The 25,568-nt window shown below is 41.8% G+C and overlaps 1 protein-coding gene across 1 annotated transcript in view; it reads right to left on the reverse strand.

The window, feature by feature from the left end:
• LOC147701910 (cytosolic phospholipase A2 gamma-like) overlaps window positions 1-25,568 on the reverse strand; it is a 749,579-nt gene that overhangs the window by 123,039 nt on the left and 600,972 nt on the right. The window contains exon 13 of the mRNA XM_086928722.1: window positions 4,283-4,393. Within this exon, the coding sequence (XP_086784848.1) occupies window positions 4,283-4,393 (111 nt within the window). The remainder of the gene's footprint in view (window positions 1-4,282; window positions 4,394-25,568) is intronic.

A 25,568-nucleotide genomic window follows, 5' to 3' on the forward strand; every position in this document is an offset into this window, starting at 1 on the left:
TGTGGTTAATCATGGCTTTACTTATCCTTCCCCATATTGGAGGGACATTCAAGTAGGCCAGCTTGTGTTCCTTAGTCCACTAAGGAGCTCCCCAGACTACAACACACATTCACTGCTGCAATCCCTCACCATCTCCTGTCTGCCTCACACAATCACAGCCCGATGCTTTGACTCTCTATCCTTTACGTTTTTTGCTCTACATACCCACTGCTGAAGGTATACACTACTAATGCATGCATGCTTGGGCTCGATCAGCCCAGAAAAGACCAAGGGCAAAAATCCCTGTACACAAACACACACACACTCACAGACACTTTGCAACACTACAATTTGGGTTTGCCAAATAGGCATTTGGAAGAGGCACATTTAGAGTGTTTCTGCCGAATACAGAATCAGATTGGTATGTATTAATATTTTTAGACCAAATTCCTGTTCCAAAACATTTACCACTGCTTAAAGAAGGTGATAAGTCATTTACAAACGAAAGGGTGTTCAAAAGAGACCCCTCCCCCTTTGTAAACAATTTTATGTGTAAGCAGTCATCCCATGAACCACTGCCTACTCCTAAAAAATAAAATATTTGCACTTACTGACCAGGGCAAAACCGAATCAACCCACTTGCTCATTCCTACATCACAGAACAGTATTCTCTCTAAATGATGGCCTTATTTCCAACAAGTCATAATATGGGGTATCTTTTGATTGATGGCATATGACATTGAAAAAGACTTTTCGTATTCTCTTAAACTTCCGTTTTAAATTAACTACTGGGTTGAGAAATATGTATAAACAGTATGTCTAATATAAGCATGAATGCTCATGATAAGAAAAACACATTGCAATGGAATTACATTTGAATACATTAGGTTTTTGTTTCCTTGTGTCACTTAACCCTTTCGCTGCAGCGGCAATTTCGCCGCAGCGCTAAGGGGCGGGGGGGGCCGCGCGGCGCTCCGACGCTGGTGATGGAACCGCTCCGTCACGCCCCTCGGGTGGGCTGTGCTTGTGACAGAGCGGTTCCGTCACGGCCCCGCCCACTCAATAGAACGCGGCACGCAGGCGCAAAATCAGCGCCGCCTAGGCGAGGCGACCGGGCCGTAACGGAACCTCTCCGTCACCAGCACAGCCCACCCGAGGGGCGTGACGAAGCGGTTCCGTCATCAGCATGGGAGAGGTTAAAGCTTTCCACCTATTTCTCAACAGGAGACAACTAACAGTATATCGGCAAAATTAACACCTACTTCAATGCCTGAAATAAAAACCTTCAACAACTAAAATTGACCCGTTACCTATTGTAAAATGTCCGGCTTAGGGTTTGCAATAAATGTGCAGCATTTTAAAAACTTTTGATCATTTACAAGTGGAAAGATTTTTTTAAAATAAATTAGGAAAATTGTGCTGAATAAATGGGGCAAGGGAGACAAGTACATATATAGCAAACAATGATTATAATTCCACTGGTGCTGATTTCAGCAAGGCTCTAAAACTTAGTATATAATAAAGACATTTTTTTTTTAAGGAATAAGGTGAATTAAGGCAATCCTACCTAACTGTAGAAGTACTACTTCAGGAATGCTAAGCCAGTAGGAAGAACATGCTGTATTCACTTTGGAAGAACTAGGTGCTGCCAGTCACAAACTAAAGGCCTGGTTTAGATCTCGGTGGATGGGTACCTCCGTCACAAAGGTAATGGATATTTCATTCATCGAAATATAAAACCCATACGATATAATGGGATTTATATTCAGCAGATGGGACATCTACCACCATTGTGATGGAGTAACCAGCCCACCAAGATCTAACTCAGGCCCAATGTGTAGGAGGCTAAGCCTGATAATAATAGCAGTAGATACTGTAGGAAAATGGCATGCGACTTCTATCATGGGATCCAACTACCAACTGAGATACAGCAATGTGAAGCTAGCACCTCATAAGCACTGACACCATATGTCGGAAGGGACACCATTGCTATTACAATTAACCAAGGTCACCTCAAGCAAAGTAGTTTGGAACTGGTTTATAAGGCATGCTGGCACACAGCTGAACCCTCAGTCGTGATAGCATGCAATTGGTTTTGCATAATTAGTGGCATATAACAGATTAGGCATTGCACATAATACAGCCTTATGGGCTAGCAAATAATTGACGTCTCTTTTATGATGACATAAAGCTGCTGTCCCTAGGAATATCCAGTCAGTGAAGAGCAACTTTATTTCAGTTTGAAAGAACAATAAAAGTTTAAAGTAAAATTATCACAAAATCTAGGAGTATGCAAAGTAGCTTCCACCCAAAAGTGCTGACATTGCATGGTTGGAACACATCGGGGAGCAGGTTTACCAGCAAGTCACACAACAAAATGCAGGAAGACAACTTGCTGGCTGCGTGACAGGGCGAGAGCACGAGTGTCCCATATCTACTAAGATATGACACATTCTTCTTCTATCACTGTGCTGGCTCACTGAGTGCAGCCTAGTGCTAATGCAGGTCCTCTGGCATCATGTACAAGGGTGACTTCATTAATTGTTGGCAGAATTGTTTTTGTGCTGGAAGGGACGGCTTTCTGCACAAACACAATCTTCTGAGGCATGTTACTCTTTCTATGCATGTGTCGAAAGAGGGAAAAATTATGAGAAATATTCTCCTCGTTACACCTCAGCTGGAAAGTGTAGCATTTTGATTTATTCCCAGGTTTACGAGTGTTAATAAATCCGGGAATGTGCCAAAAACCATGGGTGGATGCATAGGAACACATTCGCCCCACTGAAGAAAAACACCTTCTCAGGGCACAGAAACACAAGGCAATGACGTATGCTATCTTGTGTTACTGCAGATTTGACAAGCCACACAGAGACACACAAGCTGCTTTGTGTTACTTAGTAAATCTGAGGGAAATGCTTGTGTTTCCCTAGGCCGCCTTGTTTGATTCAATGACAATGCAAAGGCTTCGTACATTTGGGCCTTGGTAATAAGGGAAAAATGGCAGCAACTGCTGCTCCAGGGTAACAACTATTTACGACTACAAGGGATGAGATTATGAGACTGTATTCTCAAAGAGGATGGAGTAGGACAACCGGTTGGATGATGAATTTAAAATGTTGACTCAGGGAGGGTGGCAATAAATATAGACATTGCGACTAGGGCTTTGGCCACAGGTTTGGAGCACTGCTTTACAAGGTGTTGCTGCCATGTGCACACATTGTTTACCACCATCCTAAAAGTGTTTCATTGAGCAAGAGCAGTGCTTAATTTGAGACAATGGTGGCAGGTGGTGCCTACCAGAACTGATAAAATAGAGGATGCCTTAATAAAATAATGAAAACTTACTCGAAACTTTTTTTAGGGGCAGGCAGTAATCTTATGGACCACTGGATGCTCCTAAAGACATTTAGGACATTCAGATGTATTACTTGCAAATGTATAGTTATCGCATTACTGCTTGCTTATAGAAGTTTTCAATTTGCAGTAGTTCTGAAATACAGTTAGACCTCATAATAAATGGCATCTTAAGTGTGCAAAGCATAAAGGGGAAGATTTACTAACAGCTGATGTAGCACAACACACCAAGACAACTTTCTGTTCTGTGCTGCATTGTTTCAAATAGAGATAACAGGAATGAGCTATATCCACTAAGTAATGGCTAATTTCTGCTCTCTATCTGCACTGGCGCACTGAGTGGAGCGTAGGGCCAGTAACTGAGTGTGTTACATGTAGGATTGCTTTTGTGCAAGAATGGACACAAAACAATCCCCTGATGCTTTTTCCTCTTTCAATGTGTGCTGCGCAATGCAGCACACTTAGAAAGAGGTAAAAACGAGGAGAAATATTTTCCTCATTTCCCCTCATTTCCCCATGGGAAGGTGTACCATTTTGACACATTCGTAGGTTTACTTGTCTTAGTATATTTGGGAATGCACCAAAAACCATATACGGATGTGGCGAAACACCCAAGCTCCATCCATGGAACATCTTTCCAGGAAAGACTTATGCTACCTAGCTCGGCATTGCACAGTAAATCTCACTTAAGGGCTTGCATTGCCTTTGCATCACCTTGCGTACGGCCCACAGTTTTTAGCAAATACTTTGGCAACCCACAACCGGTGAAAGGTAAAAGACCTGAATTAGTAAAGTTCTGTTGAACTTTTGTTTTATTCTTGGAGGGATAGGAAAGACACATTTCTGTGGGGAATGTGGAGGTGTGCCTACCAATGCTAAGAACGATAACGCAATGTTAAAGACAAATTACAAAAAAATTAAAATTTGAAATGACTCATATTTTACTTACTCATTTTATTTGCAAAGTTATTGGTTGTCCCCCATTCATAGGTCACCAGACATTTTATGATTTTCAGAAGCAACTTTACCACTTTTGGCAGAGGCAGAGGTACAGGAAGGGCTGTAAGGAGAAAACTATATTAGATACAGTGATAATGCTAATGTCCCTGCCAAACCTACCTAAAAATCTTTGCTGAAACATATTAGCAGATATTTACAAGCTCATAGCACTCATGCTCTTTTGGGAAAAAAATGTATTTCAATTTTTCAAAAGTAACAGTACCTCTTAGGACGTCAATCTATATGTTAGGTCAATTAAATTTGCAGGCTAAAGAAAGTTCCATCATTCTCAATATAGAAAATCTGGCACAGATTGGCATGAATATAAAGGCAACTGAACACATTACAATTATGCACCTTTCCAGTCACATGATGACCAGTACCCTTGATAGGAAAAAACATAAAAGGCATGATCATAAGAAATGATCCAAGTTGATAAAACAATTACAACAGAACCTGTATGTTCAGAGTTAACAGCTACCATTGGATTGGGTTACATTCACAGAGGACACTTCTGGATTACATTGAGGAGCAGGCGAACAAGGTCTACTCTGACTAAGTCTGGAAAAGGTAGAGGGCTTTCAGTCTGGGCTGACAGGAGTACCGTGGAAATCCCTCACAGAGATGTCCTACTAAGGGTCCCCATATATAGACAAAGTTCTTCCATGTATCGGCTACAATATCTGTCATACGTTGACTGCTATGGCCTGCCACAGCCTAGTATACCATTGAGAAAGTGTAGGGGGCTTTAGCTTCTTCAAGGCTGGGCCAGGGCTGTCTTGGTGGCTCCCAGACAGAGGCACATAATAGAGCAATCACCCATTGTTTGTCGTTTCAGAGCAGGGTCTCGTAGGCCTAGCAGCACGTGTTCCGGGCTCTCAGATGTCGGATAGCCCAAGATCCCCCTAATCCGCAAGCAAATCACCTTCAGAAAAGGTCGAATGGAGGGGCAAACCCATCAGATGTGCCAAAAACTTCCAAACAACACACAGCCTCTCCAGCATCTATCGGTGGGTACAGGGACTATTGTATAGAGTTTTAGGGATAGAGGTACCAATTGTTTAAAATATTACAATGCTTTGGTCATAGAGCGATTATACCTAGTGATATCTCTAAACATGTTCTAATGACTTGCGATGTAAAGGTATCGCGTTCTAACAACATGGTCGTTGTAACGACTGTGATGTAGTAGAACGCGAAGTAAAAGCATGCGTTGTAAAATGCTATATTCGTTAATAGATTGTAAGAGAGTCTTGCTCTGTGCCCCTGCCATATGAACCTTGTGATCAGTGTAAGCAATTCGATAAAAAATCCCCTACCTCCTTCGATGGGAAGACCCGAAACAGGTACAAGACACGGGTAAGTACTGTAATTTTAATCCCATTTATATGGCTCATCCAGGAAACGTAGACCACTATCCACTTTTTTAGATCTAGCTTAAGGTGTCGTAGTAGAAGAAAATTCGCTATGGTCTGGCTTAATCTTAATATCTAGGTAAATTATCTCCTTTTTGGCCTGTTTGAATGGTGAGGACTTCATTATCTCACCCAGTCCAGTCTGGTTGATGAAAAAAAGATTTTGAAAGATTGCACTTAAAGCCTGCCACTTGTTTATGAAGCTCTAATTGTAAGGTCAGTAGAGAGGTTCGTGGAGAGGTTATGGGGAAGAAGACATCGTCCATGAATAAAGATATTTTGAGTTCCTCTAGCCCAAATCGGATTACACCGATGTCACGATTAGCTTGTATTCTCACCGCCAGGGTTTCTATACAGAGGGCAAAAAGCAGAGGGGATAGAGGACAGCCCTGCCTAGTCCCTCTAGTCAAGTCAAAGGGATCAGAGATCGTACGATTGACTGGCACCTGACATCTGGTTCTTTGGTAATTAGCTGTACCATCCTCAGAAAGTGGTCCCTGAAGCCAAACAAGTGTAGTGTATGCATTCAAAAAGACCAGTCTAAGCAGTCAAAGGCCTTCTCGCCTTCTAGTGCCAAAAGACTAACAGGATTATTTTCCTATGTTTCTTTTCTATGAGGTGGATAACCCGGCATGAATTGTCATGGGTTTAGCATCCCTTAATGAACACTGATTTGTCAGGGGGGATCAGGACGGGTAATAGCTTTTCCAGTCTATTGGCTTGAATCTTAGAGTAAATGTTTGTCTCTAAGTTAAGTAGCACTATAGGTCTATATGAGGAGCGGATCACTGACACAATATCGATGTCAAAAATATTGATATACAAAAATATCGAGTAAAATATCGAGTAAAAAAGTATAGAATGACAAAATATCGACTTCCTATCTCCAAACAGGTAAGTACAAAAATATCGAATCAAAAATATCGATGTAAAAAATATAGATAGTCAAAATATCGACTTTTTTAAATAGTTAAAAGTAATTTTAAATTAATGAAATAATAAATGTAACTAACTTAAAAATACTTAAATAACATTAAAAATAATAGATAATTAATATAATTAAAAAATATATATATATATATTAATACATATATATATATATATATATATATAATTATATATATATATATATATATATATATATATATATATATATATATATATATATATATATATATATATATATATTCCGTTTCGTCTCCCTCCTTTTGAGAGCACACCCAATGACAAGGAAGGACCCGACCACTCTAGGAAGAGTCCTTTATTAAAGCAAAACAAACACGCATCATGGAATATTTCTTCTTGCCTTCCCAACGCGTTTCGCAGCTCTCTGCCGCTTGTTCACGGGACAGCATGCATGCGTGCAGATGCGAAGGTAACTAGTCCGATATTTAGCCATTTCCTCGCCGTCAGCTGGGCTTGATTTAACACCAGGGCATTCTGGGACCAGTAGTGCCTCCGCTGCCATATGAACCAAGGCTGGGTTCTGCCTCGCATACAGTCTTATAAAACTCAAAACGAGCCTCCCACAGTGCGGTTAGTCGATTTCCATGCCGCCTTGTCATTCCGTTAGACTCCATCGCTTTTTGAAATCCACAGCCCACATTTGTTAACGTGGTGGTGCAACTCTCCCGACCTGGGCAGGCCGGTAAATATGTTCCGTTTCGTCTCCCTCCTTTTGAGAGCACACCCAATGACAAGGAAGGACCCGACCACTCTAGGAAGAGTCCTTTATTAAAGCAAAACAAACACGCATCATGGAATATTTCTTCTTGCCTTCCCAACGCGTTTCGCAGCTCTCTGCCGCTTGTTCACGGGATAGCATGCATGCGTGCAGATGCGAAGGTAACTAGTCCGATATTTAGCCATTTCCTCGCCGTCAGCTGGGCTTGATTTAACACCAGGGCATTCTGGGACCAGTAGTGCCTCCGCTGCCATATGAACCAAGGCTGGGTTCTGCCTCGCATACAGTCTTATAAAACTCAAAACGAGCCTCCCACAGTGCGGTTAGTCATATTTCCATGCCGCCTTGTCATTCCGTTAGACTCCATCGCTTTTTGAAATCCACAGCCCACATTTGTTAACGTGGTGGTGCAACTCTCCCGACCTGGGCAGGCCGGTAAATATGTTCCGTTTCGTCTCCCTCCTTTTGAGAGCACACCCAATGACAAGGAAGGACCCGACCACTCTAGGAAGAGTCCTTTATTAAAGCAAAACAAACACGCATCATGGAATATTTCTTCTTGCCTTCCCAACGCGTTTCGCAGCTCTCTGCCGCTTGTTCACGGGACAGCATGCATGCGTGCAGATGCGAAGGTAACTAGTCCGATATTTAGCCATTTCCTCGCCGTCAGCTGGGCTTGATTTAACACCAGGGCATTCTGGGACCAGTAGTGCCTTCGCTGCCATATGACCCAAGGCTGGGTTCTGCCTCGCATACAGTCTTATAAAACTCAAAACGAGCCTCCCACAGTGCGGTTAGTCATATTTCCATGCCGCCTTGTCATTCCATTAGACTCCATCGCTTTTTGAAATCCACAGCCCACATTTGTTAACGTGGTGGTGCAACTCTCCCGACCTGGGCAGGCCGGTAAATATGTTCCGTTTCGTCTCCCTCCTTTTGAGAGCACACCCAATGACAAGGAAGGACCCGACCACTCTAGGAAGAGTCCTTTATTAAAGCAAAACAAACACGCATCATGGAATATTTCTTCTTGCCTTCCCAACGCGTTTCGCAGCTCTCTGCCGCTTGTTCACGGGACAGCATGCATGCGTGCAGATGCGAAGGTAACTAGTCCGATATTTAGCCATTTCCTCGCCGTCAGCTGGGCTTGATTTAACACCAGGGCATTCTGGGACCAGTAGTGCCTTCGCTGCCATATGACCCAAGGCTGGGTTCTGCCTCACATACAGTCTTATAAAACTCAAAACGAGCCTCCCACAGTGCGGTTAGTCATATTTCCATGCCGCCTTGTCATTCCGTTAGACTCCATCGCTTTTTGAAATCCACAGCCCACATTTGTTAACGTGGTGGTGCAACTCTCCCGACCTGGGCAGGCCGGTAAATATGTTCCGTTTCGTCTCCCTCCTTTTGAGAGCACACCCAATGACAAGGAAGGACCCGACCACTCTAGGAAGAGTCCTTTATTAAAGCAAAACAAACACGCATCATGGAATATTTCTTCTTGCCTTCCCAACGCGTTTCGCAGCTCTCTGCCGCTTGTTCACGGGACAGCATGCATGCGTGCAGATGCGAAGGTAACTAGTCCGATATTTAGCCATTTCCTCGCCGTCAGCTGGGCTTGATTTAACACCAGGGCATACTGGGACCAGTAGTGCCTTCGCTGCCATATGACCCAAGGCTGGGTTCTGCCTCGCATACAGTCTTATAAAACTCAAAATGAGCCTCCCACAGTGCGGTTAGTCATATTTCCATGCCGCCTTGTCATTCCGTTAGACTCCATCGCTTTTTGAAATCCACAGCCCACATTTGTTAACGTGGTGGTGCAACTCTCCCGACCTGGGCAGGCCGGTAAATATGTTCCGTTTCGTCTCCCTCCTTTTGAGAGCACACCCAATGACAAGGAAGGACCCGACCACTCTAGGAAGAGTCCTTTATTAAAGCAAAACAAACACGCATCATGGAATATTTCTTCTTGCCTTCCCAATGCGTTTCGCAGCTCTCTACCGCTTGTTCACGGGACAGCATGCATGCGTGCAGATGCGAAGGTAACTAGTCCGATATTTAGCCATTTCCTCGCCGTCAGCTGGGCTTGATTTAACACCAGGGCATTCTGGGACCAGTAGTGCCTTCGCTGCCATATGACCCAAGGCTGGGTTCTGCCTCGCATACAGTCTTATAAAACTCAAAACGAGCCTCCCACAGTGCGGTTAGTCATATTTCCATGCCGCCTTGTCATTCCGTTAGACTCCATCGCTTTTTGAAATCCACAGCCCACATTTGTTAACGTGGTGGTGCAACTCTCCCGACCTGGGCAGGCCGGTAAATATGTTCCGTTTCGTCTCCCTCCTTTTGAGAGCACACCCAATGACAAGGAAGGACCCGACCACTCTAGGAAGAGTCCTTTATTAAAGCAAAACAAACACGCATCATGGAATATTTCTTCTTGCCTTCCCAACGCATTTCGCAGCTCTCTGCCGCTTGTTCACGGGACAGCATGCATGCGTGCAGATGCGAAGGTAACTAGTCCGATATTTAGCCATTTCCTTGCCGTCAGCTGGGCTTGATTTAACACCAGGGCATTCTGGGACCAGTAGTGCCTTCGCTGCCATATGACCCAAGGCTGGGTTCTGCCTCGCATACAGTCTTATAAAACTCAAAACGAGCCTCCCACAGTGCGGTTAGTCATATTTCCATGCCGCCTTGTCATTCCGTTAGACTCCATCGCTTTTTGAAATCCACAGCCCACATTTGTTAACGTGGTGGTGCAACTCTCCCGACCTGGGCAGGCCGGTAAATATGTTCCGTTTCGTCTCCCTCCTTTTGAGAGCACACCCAATGACAAGGAAGGACCCGACCACTCTAGGAAGAGTCCTTTATTAAAGCAAAACAAACACGCATCATGGAATATTTCTTCTTGCCTTCCCAACGCGTTTCGCAGCTCTCTGCCGCTTGTTCACGGGACAGCATGCATGCGTGCAGATGCGAAGGTAACTAGTCCGATATTTAGCCATTTCCTCGCCGTCCGCTGGGCTTGATTTAACACCAGGGCATTCTGGGACCAGTAGTGCCTTCGCTGCCATATGACCCAAGGCTGGGTTCTGCCTCGCATACAGTCTTATAAAACTCAAAACGAGCCTCCCACAGTGCGGTTAGTCATATTTCCATGCCGCCTTGTCATTCCGTTAGACTCCATCGCTTTTTGAAATCCACAGCCCACATTTGTTAACGTGGTGGTGCAACTCTCCCGACCTGGGCAGGCCGGTAAATATGTTCCGTTTCGTCTCCCTCCTTTTGAGAGCACACCCAATGACAAGGAAGGACCCGACACCTCTAGGAAGAGTCCTTTATTAAAGCAAAACAAACACGCATCATGGAATATTTCTTCTTGCCTTCCCAACGCGTTTCGCAGCTCTCTGCCGCTTGTTCACGGGACAGCATGCATGCGTGCAGATGCGAAGGTAACTAGTCCGATATTTAGCCATTTCCTCGCCGTCAGCTGGGCTTGAAACGCGTTGGGTGTGCTCTCAAAAGGAGGGAGACGAAACGGAACATATTTACCGGCCTGCCCAGGTCGGGAGAGTTGCACCACCACGTTATCAAATGTGGGCTGTGGATTTCAAAAAACGATGGAGTCTAACGGAATGACAAGGCGGCATGGAAATATGACTAACCGCACTGTGGGAGGCTCGTTTTGAGTTTCATAAGACTGTATGCGAGGCAGAACCCAGCCTTGGGTCATATGGCAGCGAAGGCACTACTGGTCCCAGAATGCCCTGGTGTTAAATCAAGCCCAGCTGACGGCGAGGAAATGGCTAAATATCGGACTAGTTACCTTCGCATCTGCACGCATGCATGCTGTCCCGTGAACAAGCGGCAGAGATCTGCGAAACGCGTTGGGAAGGCAAGAAGAAATATTCCATGATGCGTGTTTGTTTTGCTTTAATAAAGGACTCTTCCTAGAGTGGTCGGGTCCTTCCTTGTCATTGGGTGTGCTCTCAAAAGGAGGGAGACGAAACGGAACATATTTACCGGCCTGCCCAGGTCGGGAGAGTTGCACCACCACGTTAACAAATGTGGGCTGTGGATTTCAAAAAGCAATGGAGTCTAACGGAATGACAAGGCGGCATGGAAATATGACTAACCGCACTGTGGGAGGCTCGTTTCGAGTTTTATAAGACTGTATGCGAGGCAGAACCCAGCCTTGGTTCATATGGCAGCGAAGGCACTACTGGTCCCAGAATGCCCTGGTGTTAAATCAAGCCCAGCTGACGGCGAGGAAATGGCTAAATATCGGACTAGTTACCTTCGCATCTGCACGCATGCATGCTGTCCCGTGAACAAGCGGCAGAGAGCTGCGAAACGCGTTGGGAAGGCAAGAAGAAATATTCCATGATGCGTGTTTGTTTTGCTTTAATAAAGGACTCTTCCTAGAGTGGTCGGGTCCTTCCTTGTCATTGGGTGTGCTCTCAAAAGGAGGGAGACGAAACGGAACATATTTACCGGCCTGCCCAGGTCGGGAGAGTTGCACCACCACGTTAACAAATGTGGGCTGTGGATTTCAAAAAGCGATGGAGTCTAACGGAATGACAAGGCGGCATGGAAATATGACTAACCGCACTGTGGGAGGCTCGTTTTGAGTTTTATAAGACTGTATGCGAGGCAGAACCCAGCCTTGGGTCATATGGCAGCGAAGGCACTACTGGTCCCAGAATGCCCTGGTGTTAAATCAAGCCCAGCTGACGGCGAGGAAATGGCTAAATATCGGACTAGTTACCTTCGCATCTGCACGCATGCATGCTGTCCCGTGAACAAGCGGCAGAGAGCTGCGAAACGCGTTGGGAAGGCAAGAAGAAATATTCCATGATGCGTGTTTGTTTTGCTTTAATAAAGGACTCTTCCTAGAGTGGTCGGGTCCTTCCTTGTCATTGGGTGTGCTCTCAAAAGGAGGGAGACGAAACGGAACATATTTACCGGCCTGCCCAGGTCGGGAGAGTTGCACCACCATGTTAACAAATGTGGGCTGTGGATTTCAAAAAGCGATGGAGTCTAACGGAATGACAAGGCGGCATGGAAATATGACTAACCACACTGTGGGAGGCTCGTTTTGAGTTTTATAAGACTGTATGCGAGGCAGAACCCAGCCTTGGGTCATATGGCAGCGAAGGCACTACTGGTCCCAGAATGCCCTGGTGTTAAATCAAGCCCAGCTGACGGCGAGGAAATGGCTAAATATCGGACTAGTTACCTTCGCATCTGCACGCATGCATGCTGTCCCGTGAACAAGCGGCAGAGAGCTGCGAAACGCGTTGGGAAGGCAAGAAGAAATATTCCATGATGCGTGTTTGTTTTGCTTTAATAAAGGACTCTTCCTAGAGTGGTCGGGTCCTTCCTTGTCATTGGGTGTGCTCTCAAAAGGAGGGAGACGAAACGGAATATATATATATATACATAATAATAATAAAATATACAATATATTTACCATAGGATAGCGAGAGGGTTAAATTTACTATTACCACTCCAGTGAGTGCAACAGTAGAAAAAACATTGGATAGCGTAGCAGTAAACATTACTATTCCCACTCCAGTGAGTGCAACAGTAGGTAAAGCGTTGGATAGCGGGAGGGTAAGAATTACTATTCCCACTCCAGAGAGTGCAACAGTAGGGAAAGCGTTGGATAGTGTAGGGGTAAAAATTACTATTCCTACTCCAGAGAGTGCAATAGTAGGGAAAGCATTGGATAGCGTATGGGTAAAATTTACTATTCCCACTCCAGAGAGTGCAACAGTAGGGAAAGCGTTGGATAGCGTAGGGATAACAATTACTATTCCCACTCCACAGAGTGCAACAGTAGGGAAAATGTTGGATAGCGTAGGCATAAAAATTAGTATTCCCACTCCAGTGAGTGCAACAGTAGGGAAAGCGTTGGATAGCAGCAGGGTAAAAATTACCATTCCCAATCCAGAGAGTACAACAGTAGGGAAAGGGTTGGATAGCGGGAGGATAAAAATTACTATTCCCACTCCAGTGAGTGCAACAGTAGAGAAAGCGTTGGATAGCGTAGAGGTTAAAATTACTATTCCCACTCCAGAGAGTGCAACAGTAGGGAAAGCGTTGGATAGCGTAGGGGTAAAAAATACTATTCCCACTCCAGAGAGTGCAACAGTAGGGAAAGCGTTGGATAGCGTAGGGGTAAAAAATAGTATTCCCACTCCAGAGAGTGCAACAGTAGGGAAAGCATTGGATAGCGTAGGGATAACAATTACTATTCCCACTCCACAGAGTGCAGCAGTAGGGAAAACATTGGATAGCGTAGGCATAAAAATTACTATTCCTATTCCAGTGAGTGCAACAGTAGGGAAACCGTTGGATAGCGGGAGGGTAAAATGTATTATTCCCACTCCAGAGAGTACAACAGTAGGGAAAGAGTTGGATAGGAGGAGGGTAAAAATTACTATTCCCACTCCAGTGAGTGCAACAGTAGGGAAAGCGTTGGATAGCGTAGAGGTTAAAATTACTATTTCCACTCCAGAGAGTGCAACAGTAGGGAAAGCGTTGGATAGCGGGAGGGTAACAATTACTATTCCTTTTCCAGTGAGTGCAACAGTAGTGAAAGCGTTGGATAGCATAGAGGTTAAAATTACTATTCCCACTCCAGAGAGTGCAACAGTAGGGAAAACGTTGTATAGCGTAGGGGTAAAAATTACTATTCCCACTCCAGTGAGTGCAACAGTAGGGAAAGCGCTGGATAGCGTAGGGGTTAAAATCACTATTCCCACTCCAGAGAGTGCAACAGTAGCGAAAGCATTAGATAGCGTAGGGGTAAAAATTACTATTCCCACTCCAATGAGTCCAACAGTAGGGAAAGGGTTGGATAGCATAGGGGTAAAAATTACTAGTAGAGAATATAAATACTTCATATATGAATGAAAATTAATTAAATATGAATACCAGTTATTTAAAAAAATATATATTATTAGTTTTTTTATAATGAATTGATTAATTTCAACAAAAATAACCAATAAATAAGTAAAAAAAATTAATTATTTATAATTAAAGTACTTCCCACCCTTTTCCCCTATAAACCCACAACCCACTACTGAAAAGAAAATAATACAAATAACATGATTAACATTAATCAATTAATTAAAAATAATTACCAATTATATTTTAATTACTTACCAATTATTATATATTTAACAATGATTTACCAATTTTATTTTACTTAATTACCAATTAATCAATTCATTAAAATTAATTACTAATTACATTAAAGAAATTACCAATCAATAATTAATTCAAAATTAATTCAAAATAAAAACCAATAAATAAATTAACCTATTTAATTAATTTTAATTAAATTACTTACCACCCTATTCCCCTATAAACTCACAACCATCGACAGAAAATAAATTAATATAATTAACATAATTATCAAGTAACTAATTAATTAAAATAATTACCAATTTAATTTTAATTATTTACCAAGTAATAATTAATTAACAATTAATTAAAAATTAATACCAATAAATAAATGAACATATTTAACTAATTATAATTAGGGCTCCCGGTTTTCCGTTTAAACGGATTTTTACATATAAATACAGACGCAAAACAATTTTTCCTTTGTCTGTATTTATATGTAAAAACGAGAAAATACTAGTAAATGTCCGTGCTTCAGCCCAGAGTTGCCATGCCCCTGTTCCTTTTGTTGCTGCCCGAGCCCTTCTTTTGAACTCCGCATCTGTTGACAAGTCTCTTTCTGTGGCCTCAGGGGACAGATTAATGGCACGCAGCGCCACGGGGCTCAAAGAGCTTCAGACCTGTGACCCCAGCTGCCCCCCCCCGTGTTTGTCAGCCCGGCTTCCCCAGGTCACACACAGCTACACAAGTACTTCAGAGGTCTTTAAAAGACCATTTATTTAATAACGAGGCTTTGTTGTGTTTTCTCCCCCCTTCACTTTATAGCGTCCTTGCATCTCTGCTCTGCAAATTGCTGGGAGAATCAGCCCCCCCTGTAATTTGGCTCTACATCCCAGCCCAGGTAGAAGGGAGCAGGGCATTAGCAAAACAAAGGATTCCTGGCAGGGCACATTAGCGAGCAATCACTGAGGTGTTACTCATGCAGCACCAAAGAAAGGCAACCTATGTCTTCAATCTCCATTAAACAGGGAATAGGCCACTCGAAAATCAAACACTGACACTCACACAGAAGCCTGCTTTATCTCACTGTTGTGGTTTATGCTCGCTATTTACAGAGCTATAAAACAATTTGCGTAAACTCAAGTGTAAAGGTTTAAAATGCCTTTCATACTTTACTGGGTGCTATTACGCTGGACGGTGTATTTAATGGCCAAGGGTTGTTTCATGAAAATAAAGGGCCTTCTTTGCCAATGTTCTTCTTCCTCACAGACACTGCTAGAGTGGACGGGTCTCGACTCCACCAACGAACGGCCCACAAGCACACATTGCACCGAGAGCACCTGGAAATCGCATTTCATGATTATTGATCATTGATGAGTCACAGAAATTCTGTCATGAAATGTGAGAGAATGTCACAAGCAGCGTTGTGCAAATTGTTACCTTTACTAAAATTAGGAGAAATTAGAAACGTTTTCAGAACCATTTACCGCCTCCATCTTGCAGTCCCATGAACCAAGTGTCTGCCAGCCCAGAGTGGCAGTGGGCAAACACACTAACTCATCAACTGAAAAGGCATCAGTTATTTCATGTCAGGATCCATTACATAGTCTATATCTGCACTTTAAATTCTGCAACCATGCTGTGATGACACTGAACAGCACTGTGTTTTTATAATGCCAAATAATACACTGCAAGATGAATAGGTTTTGGCTAAGCAGCATTTGTTTTACATCAAGAGCTGGTATTCTACATGTACACATTTCGTTAAAAAAAATGTTAATAAACGTTAGTGCGCAAACGCAGTTACACAGAGGAAAACAGAAATTCTCAAATTGAGAGTACTCGATAGTTAAGTAGACAGGTGCAGAGAGGTGATAGGGTTTGAATTGCCCCAGTCACTGTTTCCACTCCTATATTTGATGACAATATTCCCCAGCATAAAACTTTATTTCTCATTACCCCGAGATCACCTTTTACTGCAAATACTTAGAGTTCAGCGCAGCGATCTCTCAATAGGCCCTTTCTCTGCTGCATGTGCCTGTACAGTGTTCAGTGCTGAGGGCTGTCCGAAATAATGTGGTCAGAACCAGAATGTTGGGAAAACATTAGCCTATGTTATCTCATGTTTTCGATCTGCAACAACTAGTCCTAGATCCAACTTTTGTAGCTGGACGCACACTTAACCCCATGTCTGTCTGCAGCCTGGTGGCTTGTGGTGTCCCTTTTGCATTGTGGTCGTTGTGTGTTGAGTTTGTTGCCATGTAATTTGTTGTTCCCTCGGCTCTTGTGTCCGTGTTTTTTGGGGACTGAAATAAATGTGGAAAAATACTATCTGTAGCTTCATTTTTTGCTTGTGGCAAAAATAAATGCGGATAAATACAGAAAAAATGCCCAAAAAATAAATATGGATAAATACAGACGGAAATGGCAAAAAAATAAATACCATAAAACCGGGAGCCCTAATTATAATTAAATGACTTCCCACCCTATTCCCCTATAAACCCACAACCCGCTACAGAAAATAAATTAATATAATAAACATAATTATCAATTAATCAATTAATTAAATGGAATTACCAATTAAATGTTAAATAATTACCAATTAATAAATAATTAACAATTAATTCAAAATAAATACCAATAAATAAATTAACATATTTAATTAATTATAATTAAATTACTTCCCACCCTATTCCCCTATAAACCCCAAACCCACTACTGAATCATATTACGCAAAAATAAAATATCATACAATTAATTAATTAAAATAAATTATACATTAAATGTACACATTTAGTAACATAAAAAACACTTTAAAAAATTGATATTAACTTACCTCTAATTTGATATTTTTGTTGTCTATATTCCGTCCATTCGATATTTTGCCCATTCTATATTTTGGAATCGATATTATTGCTATTCTAGTCGATATTTTTGTAGTCTATATTCTGTCCAGTCGATATTCTGTCCATTCTATATTTTTGAATCGATATTAATGTAATTCGATATAAAAAACTCAATATTTTGACAGTACACCATGAGGAGCAAAGTTGGGGAGTTTTCCCTACTTTAGGGATGATCGTAATCAGTGCTTCCCTCACTGAGGGGACACTTCCTAGGCGGAGGCTATGACGTTGAAGAGGTCTGTTAAGTATGGAACTAGGTCTGTGCTAAACATTTTTAAAGAACTGCACATTAAGACCATCTTATACGGCAGACTTCTGGAGTTTCAGAGAGCCCAATGCCTTTTACACTTCTTCTCTGTCAATGGGGTGAATACGTTTTTCAGAAGTGTCAGGGGGGGTCCCCCTGTAGGTTCAGTAACACCAGTATTGGAGCTCTGCACTTGAATCTAGTGAGACAGTGGAATACAGTCTACTGTAGTAATTCCGGAATATACAGGCCTTCCCCTCCTCACTGTGATGACTGTGTCCTGTATCGTCCCTGATCTGCCTAACATACTTTTTCTCTTGTTTAACCCATAATTGTTTCACCAGTAGGGACCCAGTATTGTTCCCATGCTGATTGCCGAATGCGCTGAGGTGCAGAAGGGTTTTCTCCACCCTGTTAGTAAAGATTGCGTGTAGTTCCCCTTTTAATTCCACTATCTTCCTCTGTAGAAGAAGAGAAGGAGATGATTTATTTACCATCTCAGCTTGTGACAGCTCCTCTTCCAATTCTTGCCTCTCCTTTTTCCTTTGCTGTTGTAGTGTAGTGGCAAGCGAGATACATTTGCTTTGTATGACCACATTTATTGCATCCTATGCAGTCAGATATGAGGTCTCTTTGGGATCGTTCATTTGAAAAAATTCCCAGATCGTTCATCACGGAAGAGCCAGGCTCGGCTAAGCATGTTGGAAAAATACCATCTACAAGAGCCTGGCTGTGGAGTGGACCAATCGAAGATCTTTTCTAAAGAAGCATGGCCAGATATGACAATTGAGTGTATCTTCGCCTTTTGTACTGTGTGGTGTAATTGTTGGCTAAGGAAGGTGTAATCTATTTTGGAGTATGTCCTATGAGAAAGAGCGAACACTACTACTAAAACCATCTTGGAACCAAAGACGGATTCAAACATGAAGACAAGTATTAAAAGCCTGTTTTGAAGGAGGCGACATTCAATTAGCATGCAGACTGGTTTGCTTTATAAAAATAGCAAAAAATCATGCTAAACCTATCTACTAGTACATGAATCGATTACAAATGCTTCCACCCAAAACTTATATCCAGTTGCACAATCCTTACCTGCCAAGTATTCTGCAAATTTTAGAAACTTTTCATTACTAAGATTATTACACTAGCTTTCACTGTTAGATTGCTACGAACTTCAGGGTGAACAGAGTAGGAAAAAGTATAAGTCTAACCCTTGCTAATTTAAAATCAAAGGCCTTCTAAATGTATCTTAATATTTGCACAAGTTTAAGTGATTTTATTCTTTTACTCCTTTTATAACAGTATAAACATAATAGTTCAAACACGTTGTTAATTTTAAATGGTCTTAAATTAAACTCACAGAAATTAAATTGTTTTATAAGCTTTTGTATAGGTGTTTTTGAATGTATTTTTCTCATTGCAAAGATTTTTATTAATGATGCAATAAAGATTATTTCTATTTCAATAACTGTGGGAATGCAAGAAAGAGGTATAATCATGTGCAGTGGTGTTCACTGCCCTCCATTTATCAAGCAGCACTAAGTGATGGAGCGCTGATTTAGAATTTTTCATAAAGATCACAGCAAGAGACCTGTGTGGGTGGGTCGTATCTAGCCCAGGGTCCCATATCTGATTAAAGTCTTCCAAGTGTATTATGTCTCCTATAGGAAATCTATCCAAAATAAAAGCACCGAAAGGCATAAATCGTAGCCACCATGCACGTCCGGCCTCTTAGGGATCCCTTTACCATCAGGAACCTTCCCTCTTTATTGGTTGGGTGTGCTGTACACAAAAGTGGGCAGAGGATCGAAACAGTAAGGCCACTCCATTATGTCTGGTTGTGGTGAAAGATTTTTAAATAAGGGGTTATCACTTGTGTTTCAAGTGGTAATCATCAGCCCTCCTTAGGTGTGTCACCTGTAACGCAACCAGGTCCAAAGGATGATCCCCATGATATTTCCGAAGGTGTTGCTTCTTGTTAGGGAAGTTTAAGCTCCGAACATTCCAAGTCAAGGAGGTGAAAGCCATCAATTAAAAATTGTTGGACAAATATATTTCTCAAGATACCCTCCCTGCTCCAAGCTGCCCTCCACCGGAACCTCCCCGCAGCCATCCTCGCCTCCAATCACTCACCCCACCAGATCCGACACTATGGGGTGCAAACCATGGAAATAACAAGGAAAGCAAGGAAAACATATTATAGTGATAGTAAAAGATTAAAGCTTACCCAAAAGGTGTGATGACTCATCCATCCTGGAAACCTCAGGATGTGGAAACAATCCCACCTTATCATCTGTGATTATGGCTAAGATACAGCCTCTGCTGTTACAGAGAAGAAAGCCCAACAGCAGAGAGCTGGGGCGAAGCAGACCTGTCTCCAAACGTAGTTATTTAACTATATAAATATGTGCAGACTGTGTACTGTTGTGTTGCCTGCTGTCATTTTAAAGGCAGTCCTGCTTGGCAAACTGTCTTTAAAATTAAAATATATTAAAATTTGTCTTTGGAATTAAAGGTGCTTCCAAAGTCTTAATCAACCTTATTTTCACAACCCTAAAGTCTCCCCTAGGTGCCCCATTGGTAGGGTGCATTGTAAGTATAGGCAGGTACATTATAAAATATGTTTTATATGCCCTGGTGAGGGCCAAACTGCCAATTACGTTTTTCTCAATTGTAGTCAATGCTCCATAGGCTAACATTGTAATATTTTATCTATGTAATAATATATAGGAAAGGAGCCACATACAAGTATACTTCAAGGTATCATAGTAACAGTTAAGATAATCCAGCAAATTGCCACTTTTAGATCTGTATTAACTATGACAGAAATAGCTTATTAAACGTTCTGTTCTGTGAGCCATAGTCCAGCATTTCAGCTGCTCGCTCCTGATTTGCTGGCCAGGCTGGTCTAATGAGATGTGAAAAGCCCTGCTAGAGAGACAAAGGGTTTCCTGTAGGTGGAGAAGTACAAGCTGTAAAGCAGATGGCAGGAAGGGCGTGAGGGATAGTCTATAACAATATTTAGCATACAGCTTGCAAAACAGGTTAAATATGTTCAGCGATGCTGAACGGTCAGAAGCTGCCGATTCTCTTTTTGGAAGTGCAGCACCCTGTTGTAGAGTGCACAGCCGTGCTTGCAGAGCGGAAGCCAAACAGTTTGAAAGGATATTTATTGAATCTGAAAACAACATATTAAAAAGAAATTAGAAAACAGTGGGAAACAGCGTCATTGCAGTGATACCTGGATGTAAATAGGATCCCTAGGGGATTACAAATCCATACCATTCCATCATATGAAATTCCTGACCCTAACCTTAGGTATTACTGGTTACATGTTTGTCTAATGTCAAATAATGTCATATTATTCAGGATCTAGATTCGTTTATTCTTCTTGTTTGCCATAATTCCATGATGGATAGTCGATCCTTTTATACTACTCACTAAATATCTATTATTAGACTATTCACGTTAGCCTACTGAATCTCGATGCCCGTCCCCTTTGCTCCCCGTAACTTTTAGATACTGGCATAAGCAATCCCTTTAGCATTAGTTCTCCTGACTTTTATCGTAGTTGTATGAAAGACTCAGTAGCGTCTTATATTATCGCTTATTTGATTGTTTATTGATCTTTTATTAGAACATGACTGCCATCCGATCATGCTACCGAATTTTATATTGCACCCAATATTATGTTGCGTCTATATATATATATATGTTGAGTAATATTATGTTGTATTATGACTGCCATCCGATCATGCTACTGAATTTTATATTGCACCCAATATTATGTTGCGTCACCTTCATGCTATCCCCACCGCTGTTTCTGTGAAGCGCTCTGATATCTGTAAAGATCTTGTTCGCGCTATATAAAACTCTGAATAAATAAATAAATAAATAAACCTCCTGAGGGAATGGGTGGACTACACAATCAGCGAAAGGTCTGGTGGAAGTTTTTCTGAAATATGCTAAAAGTGACAGAAGCAAATTGTTGGAGGAAATTCAAAACATTGAAAACATCATAACACGAGGCAGATAAAGAATTAGCAGAACGCTTGAGACAGCACATGAAGACACGCCTGATAACATATGAGAATAAAATAAAGCAACGCAAGCTAAGCAAATGTGTAAGTGACCAGAGAGATTATGAATCAGGAAGAGTTTTAACTTTTGCGATAAAATAAGACACCCCACAAAAGATATTGCAGGAAACAAAAAATCTGAGGTCAAAAAATGTGATGGTTACTTTGGAATCAGAAGTCGATACTGACCTCTCAGAAGCAGAAATAACTAGGGCAACATCAAATATCGAAATATTAGTGGAGAAGTACATTTTCCACAGGAGTAACGACTAAACAAAGTATCATGGCAAAGGTTTCCCCAGCGATCAAGCCCTCCATAACAGGGATGCGCAGGATCAGACGATGCTCAAAAGGAAAAAAATCACACAGTGCAACTCCAAGTAACCAGGAGCAAGAGTGGGTACCACAAGTGATTTCCGAAAACCTGACGGTAGTCAATCTATCGCATTGGGCATTGTCAAAGACGAAAACTCAGGTATTACAAAAAAGATTAACATTCTGCCCCACTACTAGGTGGGACTACACTTAAACTCGCATTGATCTATATCGATTCACCATAAAATTGATACCGAGGAAGATGTTTACACAAAAGCCTAAAAATAAAGAAAGGGAAGAAATCTTTGCAGAACCTTCCACAGACCTTTTGACTGGGAAATACCTAGAAACCCTAGCAACATTACGTGAGCTGCAGGAACTGCCTGCAGTAATAACTGAGAAAAAGGAGGAGAGAGCACTCAAACTCTTGGCTCAAGCCGGAATACAGCATCAGGGCAGTAAATGTGCATCCAAAATGAAATCTTATTTTATACTTAAAATGCCATTCAATGCCATTGACTGTTTTTATGAGACTATAAATATAGAACTGAATAAATTTAGGATGAAGACAAATCCTAAAAAAAATGTAAAACTAAATAGAATCTTACGAAAGAACAGTAGTCAGCTATCACAACTTTAAAGAATGACGTCACTAGTGATTAATTCTTCAGATAAAGGTGGTAACGTGGCGATATTGGCCAAGTCATCCTACCATGAAGAAGTCCTACGACTTCTGCGCGAGTCAGACAGTTACACACCTATAAAAAGAGAGCAATACAACACTAGTGTAGAAGCTTTTTTATAAAATGATAATGAGTTGGAGAGACAAAGGGGTTATGGGTGGAGATGAATATTATTTCTTGAAAGTGGATCATCCTTTCTTACTAACCTTCTGCCACATTCCGAAAATCCACAAGGACTGTGAGAAACACCTGGATAAACCTTTAGCGTCCTCAAAAGCGAGTCTCCTGGAACAGACATCGGTAAATGTGGATTCTTTTCTGTTCCCAATTGTAAGAGATTCAAGTTCCTATATTCAGGATGGGAGAAGCACATGGCTTGGGCAGAGCCCAATGAACAATGTGTTTAAAAGATGGCCCTATGGGCCGGGTATATCGATGATCTTTTCATTATTTGGCAGGAAACACAGGAGAAAGCTGAAAAATATATTAGTACAGGGGAGAACAACTATGAAACTTGACAGTCCTGTGCAATATAGGACGTTAATTATCAAGTTAACATCATAAATTCGCCTTCCTGTAAAATGTCTCCCACCTCCGTCAATTGGTTCTGTCCTTGATCAATAAAAAAACATACACAACAAAAACACTGAAAAAGGCTGTAGCAATATCCCCCTCCTTGGGAAATTGTATTCAATATATCTGAATGTATATATATCTACTTGTATGGTAATATTTTGTCCAGGGGGGGCGACAATGAATTGTTATGTATACATATCTGTTTGGCCATAGACAGCCCATTAAGGGCCTAATGTAGGGTAATGCACAAGTCATGAGAAAGTGAATTGTAGCAATGATATAAACAAGATTTTAATATTTGGAATGACAGATATGAAAAGATGCTACGGAGATACAAACCACGTGCAGCCCATTCAGGGCTAAATGTAACGCAATGTACAGGTTTGGGTTAGTCAGTCAAACCACTTTATTTGGTTAAGTTAAAACCATAAAAGTACAAGCACAAAATACATACATACATGTGCAAAAATATAATGTAAAGTGTCCACAATATGATACAATTTGGCAATGGGCATTCTATGTGCAAGGAACGCAATACAGTACTGGTCAGGTAAAGTGCATTTACAGGGAAAAAATGACAATACATCCAAGATATTTCATATAAAACTCATTAAGAATACCAATGCTAAAAACCAAGTTTAAAAAGATAAAATCAAAATTTAAACCTCATTAATTATGGGCTCGCCTCACGGCTATTTCTCAACCGTACAGCTGCCATAAGGAAGCTGATTCAGAAAAGGGGTTGGTGATGAACAGAGTGTCTGAATTAAGCAGACCACTCTTACCCAGTCCAAAGATCAGGGCTTGATCCATCACCGTTTTTTAGCTCACTGCACCATCCCAGCTCAGAACTTGGCTATATGCAAATTAGTCTGACTCTGGCCCAGTGCATCATGGGAACAGGGCAGACCAAACCTCCAAGCCAATTCTTATACTGGGAAGGAAACAAGCTTCCGGGGACCGATTTCTGGCATTTCAGCCGTCTTCGGCCCGGCTTGCTTGAATCCTGATGGTGCAATGAGCAAGGGACTCACATCTGAGTATACCCTTCCACGCTTATGGTGGACTAAAATGATTCAGAAAAATGGGTGGTGATGAACAGAGTGTCTGAATTAAGCAGACCACTCTTACCCAGTCCAAAGACCAGGGCTTGATCCATCACCATTTTTTAGCTCACTGCACCATCCCAGCTCAGAACTTGGCTATATTCAAATTAGTCTGACCCTGGCCCAGTGCATCATGGGAACAGGGCAGACCAAACTACCAAGCCAATTCTTCACCGGAAAGGAGACAAGCTTCAGGGGACCGGTTTCTGGCATTTCAGCCGTCGTCGGCCCGGCTTGCTTGAATCCTGATGGTGCAGTAGACAAGGGACTCATGTCTGAGTATACTGAGTATAAATTAAGACAATGATCTTGAGTCCCCCCTGCCACTTCTAAAACCATATTGACAATTTGATATGATATTATTCTCATCTAGCCATACTTTCATTTTACCTAGGACCGCCCTCCCCAGGACCTTTACGGCCGAATTGATTAGAGAGATTGGTCTATAACATTGGGCATATTCTCTATTGCCCTTTTTATAAATGGGAATTATAATAGACGTGGCCCAGGAGGGTGGATAATTCCCCTTTGCTGCAGTGTTAAACGTTTTTGTCAAAACTTATGCCCAAAAAAATGGATCTCTTTTATATAAATCAGCTAGGACACCATCTGGGCCTGGGGCCTTGATACTAGACATGGCCTTAATGGCCAAGACTACTTCCCCCTCATTAAAATTTAAAGTGTGGTTTGAATCTCTTGAAACAGCCCAAAGGGCATGATCAGACAATTTGGGGGTATCATATATAGCCTCAAAATGTTCTAACCATTGTGCCTCAGTGATATTACGTTCTACCACATTACTGCCGTTTTCAGCAAAAAAAGGTTTATTAACAATTTCCCAGAAACTACGGCTATTCTTTAAGACATCAACCGACATCAATACCTCCCAAGCTTCTGTTCTAATGTCCTTTTTCCTAGCCCTTACAGCTAACTTGTAATCCTTTCTAAGTATGGCCACATTAGTCCTATTTTGTGGGGTCTCTTTAATGGCTCTCATTAAAAGACTATGTGCCAGCGAACAAGTGGTATCAAACCATTTCTCGGCCATTTGCTGCCCCCTTTTGACCGGGCCATTAAATTCGAGG

The sequence above is a fragment of the Lissotriton vulgaris genome, chromosome 7, assembly GCF_964263255.1.
Source record: "Lissotriton vulgaris chromosome 7, aLisVul1.2, whole genome shotgun sequence".
Lineage (NCBI taxonomy): Eukaryota > Metazoa > Chordata > Amphibia > Caudata > Salamandridae > Lissotriton > Lissotriton vulgaris.